Genomic DNA, 23,837 nt, shown 5'->3' on the forward strand with positions numbered 1-23,837 from the left:
TTGCTGAACCTCTGCCTGGACCTCCTGTGATAGCAGCGGCCAATGTTCCTGGTGGCAAAGCCAATACTGGAGAACTAGTGCTCCTCTGATTAGCTGCAGAAATCCAACAGGGGCGGCACGGTAGCACAGTGGTTAGCACTGCTGCTTCACAGCTCCAGGGTCCCGGGTTCGATTCCCGGCTCGGGTCACTGTCTGTGTGGAATTTGCACATTCTCCTCGTGTCTGCGTGGGTTTCCTCCGGGTGCTCCGGTTTCCTCCCACAGTCCAAAGATGTGCGGGTTAGGTTGATTGGCCAGGTTAAAAATTGCCCCTTAGAGTCCTGAGATGTGTAGGTTAGAGGGATTAGCAAGTAAATAAGTGGGGGTAGGGCCTGGGTGGGATTGTGGTCGGTGCAGACTCGATGGGCCGAATGGCCTCCTTCCGCACTGTAGGGTTTCTATGATTTCTATGGATCTGAGTTGGGCCTGGGCTCTCCATTGTCCTCAGAAGGAATTTCCTGCCCCCCCCCCCCGAGTGCTGCCAGCTAATCAGAGGAGCACTAGTTCTCCAGTATTGGCTTTGCCACCAGGAACATTGGCCGCTGCTATCACAGGAGATCCAGGCAGAGGTTCAGCAATGAAGCCTCAGGAACACGGTAAATGAGGAAGGTTCACTGGGACGTCCCTCTCTGGGATAGTGGATGTGTATTAGTATAGGTGGGTGGGGATACGTGGCCCATGCCTCAAACAGCTATCTCCATTGAGAAGGGGCTGCCCAAGTAGAAGTGACCCCAGTTCCATCAGGCTACAAGATACCTGGCAGGGTTACCTCGTGAATTGCCCAAATGTTGTGGCCGCTGCTTGTTGCTGGTTAAATATCAAGGCAGGGCGATTAGGCCTGGAAGTAGTCACACAAGAGCCTCAATTGGTTTCCAGGTGTGAAGGCTGTCTTCAGGCCTTTCTTCTCCAGACTTAATTGGGGTGAGACAAAAAGGCAAAGTGGTTTCCAACCTGCACTTTCTTATGCAATTAAATGGGTTCCCTGCCTCCTATCCTGTTACAGTAAGAAGTCTCACAACACCAGGATAAAGTCCAACAGGTTTAGCCTGGTGTTGTGAGGCTTCTTACTGTGCTTACCCCAGTCCAACGCCAGCATCTCCACATCATTCCTATCCTGTTTCCAGGGAAGATAATTAAATCGCTGTCAATGAAATACATGCAGCATATAAAAGAGCAAAGGAAGATAGCACAAAGCTCAATAGTAACATTAAGAGTAACAACAAGAGAAAAGCATGTAACAAACCGAACATGCAAAGTTTTCAAACCGGGCAAAGACAGAATTTTTAACAATGTTCCACAAGTGAACCTAAAATACACACCTTTGACAAATAGTCTTGCTGTACAAGTGGCGCTGCCAATTTTGTTGTTGACTTCACAAGTATAGTCACCCAAATCAGACACTTTAGCTGAAAATAACTCGAGTAAACTTGTTGAACCTTCAGTTAAAACGGAACAGTCAGCTCCAGAAATCAGCTCCCTGCCATCCTTCAGCCATTTTATAGAAAGTGGAGCAGTTCCTTTCACAACACTTCTAAACTGTACTGTGGAACCGGGTAGAGTTTCCTGGGCTACAGGCTTTTCTATAAAACTTGGTGGTTCTAAAATTCAGATGGAAAAAAGAATAATGCAACTGGATCTCTATAGTATATGTTTACATTGCATAAAGCTCAAATAAAAATAAAATAGCTGACCTGCCCCTTATTATGAACTGCATTTTAAGCATTTACATAGGCTGGGTTTTCTGAATCTTCCCTCCAGGGCACAAAACAAGAGCCACCGGTTCTGTACTCGGCGGCGGCGGGGGGTGGGGGTGCATTCACTCATTGGGATTCTTACCGGGGTTTCCTCTAAATTGGCTGGGAAGGTGGCGGCGGAATTGAAGTTCCTCTGCAGGCAGATTGGGAAAACCTCTAGGTTTCCAACTGCCTATCCAGCTTGCTAATGGATCCAATTTCCCAACAGTTCAATCTAGTTGAAGGCCAGATAGCCTCTTATAAGTGTGCTTAGAAAGACTCTTCACAAAGCTACTTGGCTATACGATTCATGGGCACGGATAGCCTTAACTGGCCCAAACACAATTCGGTACAAATGTCCGGTGCTAGGATCAGGACCACAAAACCAGCCCAGATCTGGGCACTGGTATTTTCAGCTCCTGTCCATATCCACTTCAACCCCTGGCAGGACTTAAGAATTCAGCCCCCTGTTGGGCATCTGGCAAAAATCAGAAATTTAATTGCTGCAGGTAAATGCAAAAGCTAGAACAAGAGTTGAAATAGAGCAAGTTCATTTTTCAAACCTGTTATTTTTAAGATACCACTACATTCAGCACTTCCCGCTGAATTGGTCGCTTTGCAAATGTAAGTTCCGTGATCAGAAAATTCTAGTTCATTAACTTGCAACGTTGTTGTGTTATCTTGGCATGACACTTGGTATTTTTGACCAGGTGTAATTATTTTGAAATCCTTATACCATGTAAAGCTCATTGGAAGTGAACCAGAAACTTTGCATTCCATATGTGCGAAAGATCCTAAAACAGCATCCATTTTCCGTAACTTTCTTGTAAACAATGGGGGGATTAGTTGATCTGTCCAAGATAAAGTGACGAAAGCACAGCCAGTCAACTTACAGTAAATATTTGCAAGTGCTTTAAATTAGTAAAATCCACTGTGGTTGTTTATAATAGGACATAATGATTTCAACAGTAAAAATGCGACAAAACTTATTTTAAATACTGAAATGGCTAATCTGTGTACTCCCATCATAACTGGAGTCAATAAAAAAGTTATAACAATAAGACAGTTGCGTATGTTTATGATCCTTACGATCAGTATTTCTCTGTTCTGCAAACAAAACTTTTAAGTAACACTGTATATTTATTTGGTGAATTCTTATTTTATAAATAAAGCACTAACCTATTACGGTCAATGAAGCTTTACAGATGCTTGTTCCAAACTCATTCTTGACCTCAAAAGTATATTCAGCAGTATCATCATTAGAAACAGAAGGAAATTTTAGGCTGACCATGTTATTCTCGAAGCTGAATTTGTGTTTTCTGCTAGGTGCCATTTCGTTACCATCCTTAAAGCATTTAACTTTTAGTTCTGGTGTACCAACCACGGTACATTCCAAGCTTGCTGGATTCCCCGCAGTCACACTGATTGACTGCGCTTGTTCTGTGATTTTGGCTGGTTCTATGAAGGAAAAAACATCTCTTCAATGTATTATTTGCATGAATCTCACCTTAGTTGATGCACAACAAAGAATTTGAGAGCACTTGCAATTAGCAAAAACTTTGAAGTGGAAGGTACAAATAAGCTAATGTCGTACTGACCTGCTACTAACAAGGTGGCAAAACATTTCTCAGTTCCTGCATCATTCTTGACATGACATGTATATTTTCCAGCGTGATTTTCTCTAACAGAATGTATTTGAAGAGCAGCAATATTATTTTCAAAAGATAATGATATGTTACCATCTTCTTTGACATCATCTTTGTCTTTCATCCAAGTTACATGAATTGGTGTTGAGCCTCTTACATGACATTGGAATACAATAGAATTCCCTGACAACGTTGTGATATTTTCAATCTTCTTTATAAAGCCTGGGGGTTCTAGTTCAAAACAAATGGTAATATGGATATATTTAACTGTTTTTAGTAAGCATTTTAAAAAACTTTGATGTAAAGAAATGCTTGTATAAATAGCTGAGCAATGCATGCTCCAATAAATGATAACTGAAATGACGCTGTAAACAGAAGAAAGATATTTTCTTATAATAGGCGATAACTGACCTTTCAAACTGACTGTGGAACTGCAGGAACAACTTCCCACTTCATTTTTTACTGCACACGTGTATTCACCAACATCAGAGGCATCAGACTTAAGAATGCAAAGACTGGCTAAAGAATTCTCAAAGGTCATTTTGCATTTTTTGCTGGGTCGAACTTGCTTATTATCCTTATACCACAGAACTTCAAAGGGAGCTGTACCAGTCACCTCGCATTCAAGGGTAATATCACAGGCTTTAACTACATCAACAGGTTCAAGTTTCTTGACAAATGTTGGAGATTCTAAAGAGTAAAATAACAATCTCCTTTAGTAAACAATTAAACACCAAAAATTAACTCTCCTTTAGGGTAATATTTTACACACCTTTAACCTGAACCACAAAGTTGCAGCTGTTATCACCAGCTTGATTCTGTGCTTCACAGGAATATTCTCCATTATCTTCCACACTTGCATCAGCAATCTCAAGAACAGCCACTGTGTTTTGAAATGATGTCTTGTATTTTTCACCGGTATGGATCTCAGTGTTATTTTTGTACCATGTAATTGTGATTTCAGGCGTACCCTTTATTTTGCACTCAAAATGTGCAAGCTCTCCCTGTTTCAGTGCTGTTGTAGGAGGTGGCTTCTTAACAAAACTTGGAGGCTCTGAGAAAAGTAAATGCGATGAAGCTGAATACTGGAATTGCAAACTAAACTTACATCTCTTAAACATAAGAAAAATCATCCTCAGAATAAAATTTACTCTTTTTTTTTAAGATAACGAGGAAAGAAATGTAACATTTAAAAATGTCACTTAAAAATTAATTCCCAATAAGACTGGCAAGAGTTGCAAACCTTTGATAAAAACTTCGGCAGTTCTTGTGACAGAACCAGCTTCATTGCTGAGATGGCAGCTGTAAACACCAGCATCAGTGGTTTTAGCTAACATTAGTTCAAAGAAGTGTGTTGTTTCTTCATTCCAAATGAAACATCTTGGACCAGGTTTCAATTCCCTATTAGCTTTGAACCACTTGACAACCAGTGGAAGAGTTCCTTTCACAACACTCTTAAACTGCACTGTGGAACCAAGTGCAATTGCTTGGGACTTTGGTTCTTGTATAAAATGTGGTGGTTCTAGAAGTTATTTAAGAAAATATTGTTTGGTAAGGTCAGATAAAGTAAAAATAAAGCCAAAACGTTTAATATTAGTTACATCACCCATGCATTTCAATGAAGATGTGTTAAAATATTTCAAGAAGTGAAAAACACAATTTATCTAAATGTTTAAGAGAAGAGAAGAAATGGATAATATTACAACTGGAAAACCAGCATTTGATGCATCTTGAAATAGAAATTGTTTGGAGTCAAGAGATTTTCGAACCTTTCACTGTTACGAATCCACTGCATTCAGTGCTCCCAGCAGTATTCGTTGCTTTGCATGAATAATTTCCACCATCTGTGATTTCAAGTTCTTTGATCTCCAGAAGTGCTGTGTTTTCTTCAAATGATATTTTATATTTATTGCCAGTCACTATTTCTTTGTTGTCTTTATACCAAGAAACGCTTATTGGTAGAGAACCAGATACTTTGCACTCCATGTGCATCAATGTGCCCAAGATGCTATCCAGTTTCTTCAAACTTCTTGTAAAGGATGGAGCAATTATTCGATCTGTCCAATAAAGAACAATAAAAATGGCTTGTCTGCTAGAATACCAAAGGGGAGCTGTATACTCATTCCATCTGGTGGAAACAGGAGGTAATGGAGTTAAAATAGTGGTGGTGGACTTCCTAACCTGTTCCACTTCCAATTTTTCTGTAGCCTATTGTAAGGAATCTGATGCGCATACCAAAACCAAGCAGGCCAGCCATTAATTTATGCAGACTGTGACCTGATGATACACTTGGAACTTTGAAGTCATCTTACAGGCTACTGGATAGGAGGTGTGATGTACATGCTCTGCACCATTACTATAAGTGGTACAGCAGATGAGGTTGTAGTATCAGTAGAATTGAAGTGCTCTTCTAGGCTCAACTAGAATAATGTAGGACACTGTCAGCCTGGGATCTATGTAATCCAACCCCACGATTATTACCTTCTCTCTGGATCTACTGTTTTGCCAGTTGGATAAGCCTGTCCCAATAGCGTGCTGGTCCTCAGCCAGCAAGATGCAGAAGGACACCTGTTCAGGGCAGGCAGCATAGTCATAATATGGTAATGAAGCCTAGCACTTAAAATGGGTTATGGACTAAGCCTCCTGCCTGAGGAATCTGATGGCTGGTCCCCTCACTGAAACAACAATGTGCCCACTAGTTAAAATTTACCCTTAAAATTTTGACATGTTTTACTAACAGATGCTGTAATATTTAACTAGTTGCTCAAACCATGAAGCCAATTACTACATTAACTCGAAGATGTGACTAAGATGTTGTCTAAAACCAATTGCACATATTTAGAAGGACAATATGTTTTCAGTACATTTAAAATATAACTTTCTCATGCAAAGTATTTTAAAATTGTACTGAGTTCTTTGCTCTACATTTTATTTTGACATGTTCTAACAAAAGAAACACCAACCTAGTACTGTCAATGAAGTTGTGCAGCTGCTGCGTCCAAACTCATTCTGGACTTCAAAATCATATTCCCCGCTGTCTTCTTTAGTAACACTCAGAACCCTGAGGATTGCCACCTTGTTCACAAACGTCATTTTACATTTCCTACTGGATATCAATTCAGCTTTATTCTTGAACCATCTTACTTTCAGTTCTGGAGTACCAGCAACAATGCATTCTAAAATTGCTGTAGTTCCTGAAGTGACATTTAATGGCTGTGGCTTCTCTATGATTTGTGCAGATTCTGCAAGAAAAATCATACTTCCTCAATCGGTGAAGTAAGAAGTTGTTTGCATACTTGACACTTTACTGAAATTCAGAATTGTTGTGTCTCTCATACTAACCTGTTACTAACAAAGTGGCAAAACACTTGTCTGTTCCTGCATCATTCATGGCCTGACATGTGTACTTTCCACTGTGATTTGCTCCAACAGAAGTAATTTGCAGTGTAGCAATACCATTCTCAAAAGATATTTTAATATGATCATCTTCTCTGATTTCATCCTTGTCCTTCATCCATGTAACAAATATGGGAGCGGAGCCTTGTATTTGGCTGCTAAAAATGGCAGCACTTCCAGATAATGTTGTGATGTTTTCAATCTTTTTCACAAAAGAAGGGGGTTCTGATATAAAGTTAAGAGTTTTATGAATTAGATATAAAATCAGACACTTGGCATTCACCCATACTACAGCAGACAAAAAAAGAATGAATTGCAAAATAGAAATATTGAAAATGCCTAAAAAGAAAATGATCAGTATTTGATAACTGACCTTTCAATTTGACTCCAGTAACGCAAGAACAACTTCCCACTTCATTTTTCACTTCACACTGGTATTCACCAACATCCGAGTTATCAAATTTTTGAATAGAAAGACTAAATAAAGATTTTCCAATGAACATCTTGAATTTTATACTAGGTCGGATTTGCTTATTGTCCTTATACCAAACAACATCAAATGGACCTGTACCAGCCACTTCACTTTCAAGATGGCTATCGCTGCCTTTGACTACCTCACCAGGTTCGAGTTTCTTTTTAAAAGAAGGTGGTTCTAAAAAAAAAAGACCAAGCAAAGCAAAACAATTTAGAACCTCACCAGGCTGGAAACACTTATTAAAAAAAAGTCAAATTTGGTTTCAATGTGTTTTATGACTACACACCTTTAACTGCAACCATCACATTGCAAGTGTCAAAACCAGCTTCATTCTCTGCTTTACAACTGTAAAGTCCACTGTCTTCAACACGGACATCAATCAATTCAAGGATTGATTTAGAATCAACAAATGACATCTTAATGTTGTCACTGGGCTGAATTTCACTTTCCTTTTTGCACCAGGTAATTTTGATTTCAGGCGAGCCAGTTACTGTACACTCAAGACTGATTGAAGTTTCATTTTTCAATGTTACATTGCGATCTGGCTTCTTAATGAACTTTGGAGGCTCTATAAAATGTAAAATTTATTGAATCGAATGAGAAGAAAGCCAAAGATTTTATGTGCACACAACTGAAGGTAATGGATGTGAGAAATAAAAATTAATGATAATCAAAATGATCTCCATGTAATCAGAAATATACTATGATGGAAACAATTGATCGGTTTTGATTTCCAATCAACCTTACTTTAAATGGCGCATGTTACAATTCTCCAAATCTTTCCACAATTTTCTCGAAAGATTACATGTTGACAAATCATCACATAACTATCATGTTGTGGATCATTGTCACTTTGGAGCAACATCAGAAAATTCATGCTCATTCAAATATGTGAGCAATTTTTATAAACTGAGCAAAAACTAACCCAAAAGTCTTAAAGTTAAAAATGTTTTGTTTTAAAAATAAATTGAGTCTCTTAAGTTACATTTAACCAATTCTCCACTTCATTTGAGAAGCAGGTTCCAGGATACAGCCAGATTTACGTTTGTGAGTCCAGCCATGTGCATATTAAGTGGTTTGCCAATGATCTCTCAAATTTGGGGGTGAGGAGGAAAGGAGCGCTAGGAGAGACTAGGGCTGGAGCTTTCTGCATGTTTATGGCAGTGTGATCTCATGGTCCTGCCAACATCGTACCCCCACCACAGGTTTCCCGGTGGCAAGGGGCGTTGGCCAATGGCAGGCCACCTCTGCTGCCACGAAGCACACAGCAGGTTGCGTGGAAAATCCCATCCACTAATTCAGAGAAAGTTGGGATAAGAGAGGGAAACAAGTGGGAAAGAAGGGCTTGAGAAGAGATGGATAAGAAAAAGGTTGAGAGATAAAAATTGAAAGAGAGAAAAGGGTTGAAATAGGGTTAATGAGAGGAAGTTCTATAGAAAGTTTACATTATAAATGCAAGCACAGGAACTTAAAGTGTGAATATAAAAGTAAGGGAAGAATTTATTTGGCTTTAGAATGGGGGCTAAATTGTGAACGTGTATTTTGATTCAATTCAACTTCCCAAAGTCTGTAAGTACATGTCTCAAGTAGGAAACATCACTCTCTCTGAAGTTAAAAGAGAGTCTTCAACAAAGTGCAGACCTGAACCAAGCCAGGGTGTCTTTGACAGCATGCAATCCTTAATAAAGTCAACTCCAGAAACCACCTAACTTCAAATGGCTGCACAGCCCACACCTCATGGACAAACAAATAACTCGATCATATATTTTTGTAACTTCTATTTTGACTCTAACTTTTCTTACTTCTGATGCTATGTGTATCGTTACATATTTTATTATTTAATAGACAAGAGCGGCATGAAACACCCAGGCGTATAATTAATAAGGTAGGGGCTGGAAGATCTGGTATGTTTCCCGTTGGCCGCCACAGCGGGAAACGCTTATCGTTTCCACCCTCGCCACGGCACTTTGTCTCAAAAAGGGAGGATTTCGCCCTAATTGTTTCTTTGACTCCTGAAAACCTGGTCTGGTTGGCTCCTTAATAAGAAGTAAATACATTTGGATTGGAAAAGACATCCAAGGGGGATAATTTTTAAAAAACACTTATTGCAACTATCTGAGGAGGTTGAATAAAGCTCACTCCTCCTCCCCCGGTTGTAACAATTTCCACTGATTTAATATTCACTTATATATTTTTTTCCTTCCACCCCACAGCTATAATTGCTGGTTGTTTTAGAGGAACTTGCCACAAAGTACAACTGTCATGCATCTTATTCCTGACTGCAGAAAATGTACTCACATTTGACAACAGCACAAAAGGAGAATAGGGCTTTATGCAACCACCTTTTCTAAGCAAAAATAAAAGTTAAGGACAGCTTTTTGGGGTTGAAGAGGAACTTGAGTTGGAGGGGAGGGACACAGTTGTCATGGTCCACATGGTAGACATTGGTAAGACAAAGAAACAGATTCTGCTCAGTGAGTATGAGTAGCTTGGAGCTAAATTAAAAAGCAGATCCGCAGAAGTAAAAGTCTCTGGATTATCCCCTTCATCACAAACAAATTTGTGTGAATAGATCAGAGTTGAAAGTATTGCTCAAATATTGGTGTGGGGTAAATGTGTTCCAATTCATGGCTCATTAGGTACTCTGTATTGTTGTAACAACCTGCGCCTGAATTGTGCTGGGACCAGTGTTCTAGTGAATCCTATAATAAAGCTGCAGAAAGGATTTTAAACTAAATAGTGGAGGAAGGGGAAGGAGAGCTCATGGGAGGAAAAGTTTGGAAAGTTAAAGAGAATGGACGACAACGATAACCAGAGAGTGGCAGGGAGGGGCAGAACAGAGAAACATAAGAGTGCACTGGCAAATAAGGTCAGAGTAAGAAAAAATAGTAAAAATTCAGAATTGAAGGCATTTTGTTTGAATGCATGCAGCATTCACAGCAAGATGGATGAATTCATAGCACTATTAGAATTAAATGAACAGGCTATAATAGCCATTGCAGAGACCTGGTTACAAAGTGATTATGGCTGAGGCCTGAATATTCAAGCATGTGTGACATTTTGGAAGGAGGGAAGAAAGGAAAATGAAATGAGGTGGCTCTGTTAATAAAGGATGTGATTGGTACAGTGGTGAGAAGTGATCTTGGCTTGGGGGGGTCATGATGTAGAATCAGTTTGGATGGAGGTGAGAAATAGCAAAGGAAATAAGTCACTGTTGGGTTTGTTTTTAAACCCTCTCACAGCCAATACATTGTAGAATTATGAATTACAGACTCTAAATCAAGAAATAGAGAGGGCTTGTGAGAAAGGCACTGCGATAATCATGAGAGATTTTAATCTTTATGTGGATTAGATGAATCAAATTGGCAAAGGTGGTTTGCAGGGTGAGTGCATAGATTCTGGAAAGTTTGTTTTAGAACAATGTGCTCTGGAAGGAACCAAGGAACTGGTTATTTTAGATCTGGTAACGTGTAACAAGACAGGATTAATGAATGACCTCATAGTAAAGGATTCTGTCAGTAAAGCTGATCGTAACATAGAATAATTTAATATCCAATTTGAGGGTTAGAAATGGGAGTCTGAAACTAGAGTTTTAAAGTTTAAATCTTAAAGTTTAAAAGTTTAAAGTTTATTTATTAAAGTTTAAAATTTATTATTGGTGTCACAAGTAGGCTTACATTAACACTGCAATGAAGTTACTATGAAGTTACAAAGAAGCCCATCTTAAACTTAAATAAAGGCAATTAAAAGGGTATGAAGATGGAGTTGCCTAAAATGGAGTTGAGAAAAGGTTAAAAAGTAAGACAATAGAAAAGCATCAGCAGACTTTTAAGGAGATATTTCATAAGTCTCAACAGAATGTAACAATAAGATGGTGAAAGGGATACCAATAGATGTAGTGTATTTAGATTCCTAAAAGTCATTTGATAGGTGCCAGGTAAAGGTACCTCCTCATGGAGGAATCTAAAAAAAGGACACACTTTAAAAATAAAGGGTCTCCATTTAAGCTTGAAATGAGGAAGAATTTTTCTCTCAGATGTTTTAATTCTTTTTCATTTATTAGTGTCACAAGTAGATTTACATTAGCACTGCAATGAAATTACTATGAAAATCCCCGAGTCATCTCCGGTGTCTGTTTGGGTACATTGAGTGAGAATTTAGCATGGCCAATGCACCTAACCATCTGGCCTTCACCACAGTCTTCTCCTGGTGCAGGAACACCCATCGCTGCTGTTCAGAATAAAATTCCAGGATTCTAAACCTATCAAATTCGGACTGTGGGAGGAAATCAGAGTACCCGGAGGAAACCCACGCAGACACAAGGAGAACGTGCCATCTGCGCACAAACAATGACCCAAAGCCAGGAATCGAACCCTGGCCACTGGTGCTGTGAGGCAGCAGTGCTAACCACTGAGCCGTCAAGAATTCTCTTCCACAGACATCAGTTGAGGTTGGGTCACTGATTATATTCAAGGCAGAGATTAAACAGAATTATGATCTAAAGGGAGTCTCGGCAGAAAATTGGAGTTCAGGCCATAATCAGATCAGCTATTATCTTATTCAATAGCAGGGCAGGCTTGATGGGCTGATGTGCCTTAATTTGGCCACAATGTTTCTAATATATACTTAAACAGCTAAATTCTAAACAAAAATTATTGTGATCTATTGTCAATTCATGACATAAAAGTCAAAACCTCTGGAAACCATATAAAATCCCATTTTTCACAGCACTGAGAGAAATAAATCAGATGTATCAGTATTGAAGGAATATTCAGGTTGACCTTATAAAGATAGGCTTACAACAGTTACACAAATAAAACTGTAAGAGAAAAAGAGCTTTCAAATAAAGATATAAATCGGGGGAAATTCGCAGCCGTTCACGCTCGCAGGATTTTCTCGTCCAGCTGGCAGTGCACCCCCTCCCGCGGCGGCATGGGGAGACATCAATGGGAAATCCCATTGACAGCGGCAGGACCAGCGAATTGCACCACCAGCAAACTGCGCACCACTTCCCACCACCAAGAAACACACACTGGGAGGCCGGAAGATTCCCCCCATAATGTTTTAAAGAAAGACGATAAAGTAAACTTTGTAAAATGACATGCAGAAACATGAAGATAATTCACACCTTTGACAAAAAGACTAGCAGTACACGATTCTGCGCCAACTTCATTGCTGACTTGACAAATGTAGTCACCAGTATCAGAGACTTCAGCTGAATGCAGTTGTAGCAAACTTGATGAGCCTTCTTTTGAAATGTAACGCGAGTTACTAGACGTTAACTCCTTATTGTCCTTAAGCCATTTTATTGCCATTGGAGGTGTCCCACTCATAACACTCCTAAACTGCACTTTGGAACCAGGCAAAACATTCTGGGACAATGGTTTCACAGTAAAATATGGAGGCTCTAAAATTACCAGAGGAAAATTGCAGTCATTATGGCAAGAAAATACATGGGAAATAGAAACTTTGAAAAGATATGGCAAAATACGTGAGTGCACAATAACTATGCAAGTACAACCTATGGTACACTGTGCATGTTTTTTAATAGAGCAAATAAGAATTGCATAATAACTGATGTTTGTGATAACTAAATCCTAGGTGAACTAATTAATTCATGTAAGCAATTAAGAGATTGAAGACAAGATTTCCAACCTTTCACAGTTAAGGCACCGCTACTTTCGTCAGTTCCAGCAACATTTGTTGCTCTGCAAATGTAAGTTCCACTGTCTGTCAACTCTAGGTGATGAATCTCCAACTGTGCCAAGTTATCGTGATAAGAAAATTTATATTTTTCATTCGGTGATATTTCTTGATTGTTCTTATACCAGAGCACATTCATTGGAAGAGACCCAGAGATCGTGCATTCCATCTTAATAAAGGATGTTTTGATGCCATCCATATTTTTCAAGTTTCTTTTAAACGATGGTGGAACTATGCGATCTGTCCAACACATAGTAGGAAAGGAAAAGCTATAATCTCTTTCAAAATATCAGATGTTTCTTTTAAATTTATGGTAAATGCAATGAAATGGAAAAGCAAAAATACCAACCCAATACTGTTATAGAAGCTTTGCAACTGCTGCTACCAACATCATTTGCAACCTCACAAGTATATTCACCACTATCCTCCTTCTCAGTAGTCCGAATCTTCAAACTTGTAACCTTATTAGTAAGACTGATTTTATATTTTCTACCAGTCACCAACTCCGAGCCATTTTTAAACCATCTGGCTTTCACTTCTGGTGTTCCTGTAAAAATGCAGTCCAGTGTTGCTGGCTCTCCTACAGTTACACTAATAGATTCTGCTTTCTCTATAATATTTGCAGGTTCTGTGACAAAGAAAAGTTAGAAGACAAGAATATAAGAAGCATGAATAGGCCATTTTGACCCTCGTAATTTTTTTTCACTGAGCCAAACTATTGAAGCTACAACAAAACCATGCACATAATTCCACAAGTACACCTTGTAAAAAATCATACTATTCGAAAATGCCTTTCTCAAGTCATGGAAAATTCTGCTTGTGCAACTGTTCAATTTCTCATTTAACATTAATTAATGGCATGCATTGACAATTTTGTGGGTTTACACTCATGTCGAATTTCTTTCAGCTATTTTTTTCTTTTGACCACTGTTCTGCTTCAATTATATCAACTTCATATTAACTTAATCAGTTATTTCCACGATTCCAGATATTGTTGCATTATATTCTTACTCCATTTTCTCTACTCAATGGAGAATGGCTCAGAAATTGCTGGAACGGCACAACGTGAAGCATTTGTCGCAAATTTGGTTTTTTACACATGATAAATTGCTGGAAATGCAAACCGATAATTGTATAGGATATCCATATTTAATGGCCTGCTTCATTAAATTAAATTTAAGGATAGACAAGGAAACAAAACAGATGGTGCAGAGGGAACTAGGGTGAATTAGAACTGAATTAGAAACAAAAATAGAAATGAAAAGATGCAAAGCAAGATTGGATTAGGAGACAGATTGAAAAAAAACCCAGCAAAACCAAAAGTGAGGAAAAATATAATTTAGCATTTTTTTAAAACTCTAAGAATCATCAACCACCTCAAGTAAGACTTGATCATTTCAACTGATCACTTTCTGGGCGTTCAAGATTGAGCTTTCAATTCAGGATCACTAATCACATCATTGACATCGTCGAAGCCCAAAGTGTGCATTTTAAGACTAATTTATACGTGCGCTGCAAATCCAGCAATTTTTAGTCACTCATGGCGAGTGACAGCAAGCTCCCATTTTGGTGAGGCCAATGGAGGAGCAGATCATCTAACAATTTATGCCAATTTGCTAATGGCATACCTCTTTCTTGCCACAAGTTGCTGGGCTTTATACACATTAATAATGGAGGGTGCCAGGTCATCATCATTTTTCCAGTTATTTCTGATCCCTAATTTTTTTAAAGACTTTTTTTATGGACCAAACATTTCAGCATGCACTGTACACTATTGGATTCAGCCGCCTTAAGGCAGCCTTTATGCAATTAAAATATTTAAAACAGTCAAGTTTTTAAAAAGTTCCAACGCACAATCATTTTTAAACCAACCTTTCACTAGCAAATTTGCAATACATTTTGTGATTCCTGCTTCATTCTTTGCCTGACAAATGAACTTCCCACCATGATGACTTGCAACAGAATCAATTTTCAGTGTGGCTGTGTCATTTTCAAAAGATATTTTAGTGTTATCGTCTTCTGTCACATCATCGTTATCTTTTTGCCAGGTTATAGAAATTGGGCTTGCACCTTTCACAGTGCATTGAAACATGGCAGTAGTTCCAAAAAGTGCAGTAATATTTTCAATCTTCTTAACAAATGATGGAGGTTCTGTTTTTAAAGTGAAACATTATGAATATTGGATGTCGCTGATTAATCATTGTAAAATCAACTGACAATTCGTGTGGAAAAAAATGGATTGTAATTTAATGGAAAAGAAAGATTTGACTGTTTTTTTTACTAACCTTTCAAAGTCACTGCAGCGCTGCAGGAACATTCTCCCACTTCATTTGATACCGTGCATTGATATTCACCAACGTCTATGGTATCAAATTTAAGAACATGTAAACTAACTAACGAGTTTTTATTGATTGCCTTGTACTTCTTGCTAGGCCTAATTTGCTTATTGTCCTTATACCAAGAAACATCATATGGGGCTGTACCAGCCACTTCACACTCAAGAATGATGTCAGAGGCTTTGATCGCCTTAAGAGATTCAAGTTTTTTCATGAAAGATGGAGGTTCTATAAAGGAACAAATAATAAATTCAATCTAAAATATATCACTTTACGGTTAAATGTAAAACTTTAAATGTTAGAAATAGCTTGTAAATGCAGCCTACATTTGTGAAATTAGAAGCAAGATATATTCACGGACCTTTAATTGTTACAGTAACACTGCAACTCTCAGTACCAACTTCATTCTTAGCTTCACAACTGTATTCTCCACCGTCTTGCACATCACCCTCAAGAATTTCAAGAATGGCCACACCATTGACAAATGACATTCTGTATTTCTCACTGGGAAGAATTTGCTTGTCTTCCCTGTACCAAGTAATATTAATTTTAGGTGTGCCAGTCACTTCACATTCAAACCGAGTTGAATCACCAACTTTCAGTAATTGTGATGGTTCTAGTTTCCGTAAAAACACTGGTGGTTCTATAAAGATCAAGATGTTATAAAGAATGAATTTAAAAGACATTGATACATGAAGACAAGAAGATAAAAATGTGCACTGTGCTTCAGAGATGATAACTTCAATTTCTTCTGTTAATAAGAGGATACGTGACAATGTTAGTGATATTTTAATAGAAAGAACAAAGAAAATATGAAGAAAACTAAATATAACTAAAGAGACAAAAAAATTTTAAGTCACCTTTTACGGAGAGGTTTGTGGTACAGGAAATTGTTCCAGCATCATTGCTGATTTCACAAATGTAATCACCCTTGTCAGAAGATTTCACTGAAAATAGCTCAAGGTAAGTTGTAGAAATATCCTTCATAATGAAGCAGGTGCCACCAGTCACAAGCTCTGTGTCATCCTTGAACCACTTCATTGACATTGGAGGTGTTCCATTCACCACAGTCTTAAACTTCACGGTTGAACCAGGTAGAACATGCTCAGAAGCAGGTTTTATGATAAAGCTGGGAGGCTCTAAAAGACATTCAAAGAAACAGCATATGAATAATGCATAATGAATGAATAGACAGCAGTAAGCAAGGAAGCTTTCCCCCCATTTCCTCCTTCCATTATGATTTGCAGGGATTAATGTTGGGGTGCAATGTCTTGCTACAACATTATAGTGTTGAGTAAAGGGATACATGGAGAAGAACATTGCCCTTGTGAGACAAAAATCAAGAAACTATGGGAAATTTAACAAGCCAATGATCCCCTGAGAGAAAAAAATCTCTAATGTCTGTCATAGGAAAAAATTGAGAATCTATTATTAAGGAAGTAGAAGCACAAAATTTAGAAAATCACAATACAATCAGGCAGAGTCAACATGGTTTTGTGAAAGGGAAGTCATGATTGACGAATATATTAAAGTTTTTTGATGAAGTAATATTCAAGTTGGATAGACGTGGTGTACTTGGATTTCCAAAAGGCATTTGATAAGAGCATATAGTTAGAGATTAACATATCAGCATGGATAAAGATTGGCTGGTGAACAGGAAACAGAGAGTAGGGATTAATAGATCTTTTTTGGATTATCAAGCTGTAACTAGTGAGGTGTCACAGAGATCAGGGCTGGGTCGTCAACCATTTACAATCTATTTCAGGTAAGGTGAAGTTGCCACAGTCCCAGATGTCCAGAGCTGCTCTACCCTTTGAGGGGAAGGGCTGACTGGTGGTAATTTAATCTGAGAATCACCACTGCTCAGGTGAGGGACAAGGTTAAGAAGGCAGGGCTTTCATGAAAAACCTCAATGACTTGGATAAGGGATGGACTGTATGCTGGCACAATAAAAGATAGGAAAGTAAGCTGCCATGAGGACATAAATTGTCTTCAGAGGAATTTAGATAGGTTAAGTGGGTGGACAAAAATTTGGAGAATAATGTTGGAAAATGTGAACTTTTCCTCTTTGGCATGAAGAAGAAAAATTTAGTACATGATGTGAATGGCGAGAGACTCAAGAAGTCTATGGATCATATGAATCACAAAAAGTTGGTACGTGGGCACACCAAGTGATTAGGAAGGAAAATGGAATGCAAGGGGAATTCAGTATAAAAGGGAATTGTTGCTGCAGTTAGACAAGGCCTTAGTTAGACTGCATCTGGAGTACTGTGTGAAGTTTGGGTCTCCTTAACATAAGAAAGGAAAAAATTGCATCGGAAGCAATTCAGGGAGGGTTCACATAACTGATTCCTCGGATGAAGGGATTATCTTGAAGAAAGATTGAGCAGGTTGGGGCTACAGCTATTGGATTTTGGAAGAATGAAAGGTGATCTTATTAAAACATATATGATTCTGACAAGGTGGATGCGGGGAGGATGTTTCTACTTCTGGGGCAGTATGGAACTAAGTTAAGTTTATTTATTAGTCACAAGTAAGGCTTCCATTAACACTGCAATGAAGTTACTGTGAAATTCCTCTAGTCGCCACATTCCGGTGCCTGTTCAGGTCAATGCACCTAACTAGCACGTCTTTCAGAATGTGGGAGGAGACTGGAGCACCCGGAGGAAACCCACGCAGACACAGGGAGAACATGCAAACCCCACATAGACAGTGACCCAAGCCAGGAATCAAACCCCGGTCCCTGGCACTGTGAGGCAACAGTGCTAACCACTGTGCCGCCCGAACTAGAGAGCACAGTTTAAAATAAGGGGTCTCCAATTTAAGACTGAGATAAGGAGAATTTATTTTCTCTCAGAATTTTGTTAGCCTGTCGAATTCTGTTCCCTAGAGAGCAGCGGAGCTGGTCATCGAATATATTCAAGGCTAAGTTAAATAGACTTTTGATACACAAGGGAGCCAAGGGTTATGGTGGGCTGGGGGCAGACAGAAAAGTGAAGTTGAGATTACCATCAGATCTTATCAAATGGTGGAGCAAGCTCAAGTGGCCAAATGGCCTACTCCAGCTCCAAGTTTTGTGTTGCGCCTTAACAGGCTGCTGGTACCTCAGTTAACTGAGATTAGCTCACTCATGACATTCTAGCAAATAACTCTTGGACATTCCAGGGGATCCCCTGGTTGTTCAGCAAGTTTATCTGGAAAAGAGCCAAATAACAGAGACCAGTAACGTACAAGGTTCAATTCCTAATCTGTGTTAGTTGACCATACTGGCGTTGGACTGGGGTAAGCACAGTAAAAGTTTTAACAACACCAGGTTAAAGTCCAACAGGTTTATTTGGTAGCAAATGCCATTAGCTTTCGGAGCGCTGCTCCTTCGTCAGATGGAGTGGGTGTTAGTTGACCATAGCCAGGGCAGTGGTTATTTCATTATAATTGGTCTGAGCATCATTGTTCAGGAGGGAAAAATTACACAAGCTCCCATTCCCAATCTCTGGCTAGAATTGTGTGCATACAGACATTGAGCAAAGACAATTTATGACTCTGAATAGATGATTTCTACAGTCAAATATCCCAGCAACAACCTCTGCTGAGTTCCACACATAAGTAATGGGCAGTTGGACAAGTTCAAAAAAATGGCATGGAATTATGCCTTGGTAAGAAATCAACAGCTTCAAGAGAGGAAGAAGGTAGCCAAGAAAGAAACCCCAAAAGCCTTGTGAACTGCTGAGACATGCAATTTAATATGACAGCAGATAGCGAATGGAGAGTAAATTGCAAATAAATGCAATTAAAAGTTGGCAAGCATAAAATCATTAATTAAGAATATGCTTTGAATGAAACTAGAATGAGTTTGCACTTGTTCGGGGATTTAAATTGAAACGGCAAAAGAAAATGTCAGTGCAGAAGCAGAATTTAATTCTTTGTTCAAACCTTTTATACTTAAGACTCCACTGCATTCATCACTTCCTGCAGGATTAGTAACTTTGCAGGAGTAAGTTCCCCCATCTGCAATCTCTAAATGATTGATCGTCAAAGTAGCAGCGTTGTCTTGACATGCAATTGTGTACTTATCATTGGTTGATATCTCTCTGTCATCTTTATACCAAGAAATACTGAGTGGGATAGAACCAGAAAATTTGCTTTCCATGTTAAAAGAAGCACCCAGGATGCTAGTCATTTTTCGTAATTTTTTCGTGAAGGAGGGTGCAACCATGCGATCTGTCCAAGACAGAATAACAAGTCAATAAGATTACCAAAACAAAATTAAAACAATGTTTAACATTACAACGAACAAAGAAAATATAAAATTGGATTATTAGATACTGACCCAGTACAGTAATAAAGGTATTGCAACTGCAACTGCCCACATCATTTTTAACCTCAATAGAATATTCACCACTATCATCATTCTCTGCAGAAAAAATCTTTAGGCTTGCGACCTTATCTGAAAAACTTGTCTTGCATTTTCTACTGGATATCAGCTCCTTTCCATTCCTGAACCATTTAATTTTTAGTTCTGGTGTGCCAGCTATTGTGAATTCCAAGGTTGCTGGGTCCCCCGCAGTCACACTAATTGGTTCAGCTTTCTCTAGGATATTTGCGGGCTCTATGGCAAAATGAAATAGTTAGTAGCCATTAACAAAATGTCGTAAGTCATCATAATTTCATAAAACATGAGTCTCGCATAAAAAGTGCCAATACATTCTCAAACTGACCTTTCGCAACTAATGTTGCCAGACACTTTTGACTTCCTGCTTCATTTTCTGCAATACAGGTGTATTTCCCACTGTTGTTCATTTCAACAGCAGCAATATGAAGAGTAGCAATATTATTCTCATACGTAATTTTGATATTATTATTTTCTGTGACAACGTCTTTATCTTTCAGCCAAGTTAGAGTAATAGGATGCGAGCCTTTTAGGCTGCACTGAAACACAGCTGAGCTTCCCAAAAGTGCAGTAGTATTTTCAATCTTCTTCACAAATGATGGTGGTTCTAATTTAAAATGAACATATAGAATATGTATTGGTTGGGTCCATCCATTAAATGAACTTTGTTAATTTCTCAATATCTACTTATACCGGTAGATGATGAAAGCATTTGCTTCACTTTCTGAGAACATTACTAACCTTTTAACTTTACTGATGCGCCACAGAGACATTTTCCAACTTCGTTGGAAACAGTGCATTGATAATTAGCGACGTCTGAGGACTCAAAGAAGCTAATATGGAGAGAAGCATGAGCGTCTTGGGAGGTCATCCTGTACTTCTTGCTAACTCGAATCGGCTTCCTGTCTTTATGCCATAGAATGTCAAATGGAGCTGTGCCAGCCAGCTCACATTCAAGAGTGCAACCGCAACCTTTTACCACTTCAATAGGTTCAAACGCTTTGATAAAAGAGGGAGGCTCTACAAAGGAAAACATAAAAATCCCATGCTAAAATTCTATTTCAAACGATTATTTTTTTCCAAAGAGGTGAGAGAAAGCAACAATGATGTTGCCTAATGTGAAATCGATGCCAACATCATACAGACCTTTGATTGTGATGGCAGAGCTGCAGCTATCAGCACCAGCTTCATTTTGTGCTTCACACACATAATCCCCGCTATCTTCTACATTTAGATCATGAATCTCAAGAACAGTTGTAGTGTCAGCAAATGATATCTTGTACTTTTCGGAGGAATTGAGAATCTTATTGTTCTTGTACCAGGCAAGGCTGATTTCGGGTGACCCTTTCACTTGGCACTGCAAGTGCGCTGAATCACCTTGTTTCAATAGCAATGATGGTTCTAGCTTCTTAACGAATGAAGGTGGTTCTGAAGGGAGGTTTGAAGAAACATTTTAAGAAATGCCAAGAAAGAGGCATTTACAAGAAGAGAACTAATATCACTGAAACAAATTTAAAGAAAAGATGTAACATACAACATATTAATCATCACTAGTGATAATAGTGCTTAAGCTTTTAAACTTTTTTCAACAAAGATAAAAGCAAAATCATATCTATTTATATATATAATAAAAGTTAAGTTGGTGACAGATATAAAGCAGCAACTGAAGTGTGAAACTGATAACACTTTGGCTCAGATAGGTCTTGATTTTAAAATGAGAGAGATCAACAGAATGCCTGATTTAATAACTGCTTAGCATCTCACTCCCTTCTTATTTATTTTGTTGTAAAGGTAAATTAAGTAACAGAAGTAAGCAAATTATAAAAGAAACACAAAGAGAGGGATTTTCCGGTCCTGCATTAACTCTCAATGCCATTTGTCCGCCCATTCCATCAACCTGTCTGTGTTCTTCTGAAGTTCTACACTATTGTCATTACAGTTCACAATCTCACCAAGCTTTGCATCCGTAAATTCAGAAATTGTGTCCAGTACGCCAAGATCCAGGTTATTAAAATAGAAATGGAAGAACAGGGCTCCTGACACTCATCATTGGGGAACTCTACTACAAACCTTCTTCCAATCTGAAAAACAACTGTTCACCACTCTTATTTGCTTCCTGTCACTCAGCCAATTTTTTATCCATATGCGACTGTGTCCTTTATTCAATGAGCTCCAACTTTGCTCACAAGTCTACTGAGTGGAACATTATCAAATGTCCTTTGGAAATTCATGTACACAAAATCAATAGCATTACCCTCATCAACCCTCTGTAACCTCATCAAAAATCTCAAACAAGTTAGCTAAACATGATTTTCCCTTCACAAGTCTGTACTGGCTTTCCTTCATTAACACACATTTGTCCAAATGACTATTAATTTTGTATAGAATTATTAAAAGCTGTCCCACTACCATGCCTTTGTACCCTTTTTCGAACTACGTTTTAACATTTGCAATTCTCCAGTCATCTGTGCCGACCCGGAGTCTAAGGAAGATTGGAAAATTATAGCCATATCTCTGCAATTTCCACCCTGACTTCCCTCTGTATTCTCGGATGCATTTCATCTGGTCCTAATGCCTTATCAACTTTAAGTATACAAAGCCTACCCAATACCTCCTACTTATCAATTTTAAACCCTCAACTGTCTGAACTCCCTCTTCTTTCATCACGACCAGGGCAGCATCTTCTTCCTCGATAAGGCCAGATGCAAAGCATTAATTCAATACCTCACCCATGTCCCCTAGCCCCATGTGCAAATCCTCTTTTTGGACCATAATCAGTCCCATTTCTCCTCTTACCATCCTTTTACTATTTATATACCTCTAGAGGACTTTTGGATTCACTTTATGTTAGCTGGCAGTCTCTCCTCACACTCTCTTTGCTTCTCTTATTTCTTTTTTCAACTCCCTTCTGACCCTTCTATATTTGGTCTGGTTCTCAGTTGTATTATAGAACATAGAACAGTACAGCACAGAACAGGCCCTTCGGCCCACGATATTGTGCCGAGCTTTACCTGAAACCAAGATCAAGCTATCCCACTCCCTATCATCCTGGTGTGCTCCATGTGCCTATCCAATAACCGCTTAAATGTTCCTAAAGAACCTACCTCTGATATCCTTCCTATATCTCCCACCACGAACCCTTTGGTTATGCCCCCTTGTAATAGCTCCATCCACCCGAGGAAATAGTCTTTGAACGTTCACTCTATCTATCCCCTTCATCATTTTATATACCTCTATTAAGTCTCCTCTCAGCCTCCTCCGCTCCAGAGAGAACAGCCCTAGCTCCCTCAACCTTTCCTCATAAGACCTACCCTCCAAACCAGGCAGCATCCTGGTAAATCTCCTCTGCACTCTTTCCAGCACTTCCACATCCTTCTTATAGTGAGGTGACCAGAACTGCACACAATATTCCAAATGTGGTCTCACCAAGGTCCTGTACAGTTGCAGCATAACCCCATGGCTCTTAAACTCCAACCCCCTGTTAATAAAAGCTAACACACTATAGGCCTTCTTCACAGCTCTATCCACTTGAGTGGCAACCTTTAGAGATCTGTGGATATGGACCCCAAGATCTCTCTGTTCCTCCACAGTCTTCAGAACCCTACCTTTGACCCTGTAATCCATATTTAAATTAGTCCTACCAAAATGAATCACCTCACATTTATCAGGGTTAAACTCCATTTGCCATTTTTCAGCCCAGCTTTGCATCCTATCTATGTCTCTTTGCAGCCTACAACAGCCTTCCACCTCATCCACTACTCCACCAATCTTGGTGTCATCAGCAAATTTACTGATCCACCCTTCAGCCCCCTCCTCTAAGTCATTAATAAAAATCACAAAGAGCAGAGGACCAAGCACTGATCCCTGTGGCACTCCGCTAGCAACCTGCCTCCAATCCGAAAATTTTCCATCCACCACCACCCTCTGTCTTCGATCAGACAGCCAGTTACCTATCCAATCGGCCAACTTTCCCTCTATCCCACACCTCCTCACTTTCATCATAAGCCGACCATGGGGGACCTTATCAAACGCCTTGCTAAAATCCATGTGTATGACATCAACTGCCCTACCTTCATCAACACACTTAGTTACCTCCTCAAAAAATTCAATCAAATTTGTGAGG

At 39.0% G+C, this 23,837-nt stretch overlaps 1 protein-coding gene across 1 annotated transcript in view; it reads right to left on the reverse strand.

The window, feature by feature from the left end:
* Positions 1–23,837, reverse strand: part of LOC144503721 (titin-like) — a 350,880-nt gene that overhangs the window by 222,724 nt on the left and 104,319 nt on the right. Inside the window, exons 47-70 of the mRNA XM_078228491.1 lie at positions 20,861–21,142; positions 20,456–20,734; positions 20,043–20,321; positions 19,655–19,933; positions 19,258–19,545; positions 16,188–16,466; positions 15,689–15,970; positions 15,277–15,555; positions 14,864–15,142; positions 13,341–13,619; positions 12,944–13,231; positions 12,417–12,695; positions 7,575–7,856; positions 7,187–7,465; positions 6,760–7,038; positions 6,381–6,659; positions 5,187–5,474; positions 4,661–4,939; positions 4,190–4,471; positions 3,829–4,107; positions 3,370–3,648; positions 2,951–3,229; positions 2,335–2,622; positions 1,358–1,636 (exon numbers count right to left, since the gene is read on the reverse strand). Coding sequence (XP_078084617.1) covers positions 1,358–1,636; positions 2,335–2,622; positions 2,951–3,229; positions 3,370–3,648; positions 3,829–4,107; positions 4,190–4,471; positions 4,661–4,939; positions 5,187–5,474; positions 6,381–6,659; positions 6,760–7,038; positions 7,187–7,465; positions 7,575–7,856; positions 12,417–12,695; positions 12,944–13,231; positions 13,341–13,619; positions 14,864–15,142; positions 15,277–15,555; positions 15,689–15,970; positions 16,188–16,466; positions 19,258–19,545; positions 19,655–19,933; positions 20,043–20,321; positions 20,456–20,734; positions 20,861–21,142 — 6,744 coding nt within the window. The remainder of the gene's footprint in view (positions 1–1,357; positions 1,637–2,334; positions 2,623–2,950; positions 3,230–3,369; positions 3,649–3,828; positions 4,108–4,189; positions 4,472–4,660; positions 4,940–5,186; positions 5,475–6,380; positions 6,660–6,759; positions 7,039–7,186; positions 7,466–7,574; positions 7,857–12,416; positions 12,696–12,943; positions 13,232–13,340; positions 13,620–14,863; positions 15,143–15,276; positions 15,556–15,688; positions 15,971–16,187; positions 16,467–19,257; positions 19,546–19,654; positions 19,934–20,042; positions 20,322–20,455; positions 20,735–20,860; positions 21,143–23,837) is intronic.

This window comes from Mustelus asterias, chromosome 14, assembly GCF_964213995.1.
Source record: "Mustelus asterias chromosome 14, sMusAst1.hap1.1, whole genome shotgun sequence".
NCBI lineage: Eukaryota > Metazoa > Chordata > Chondrichthyes > Carcharhiniformes > Triakidae > Mustelus > Mustelus asterias.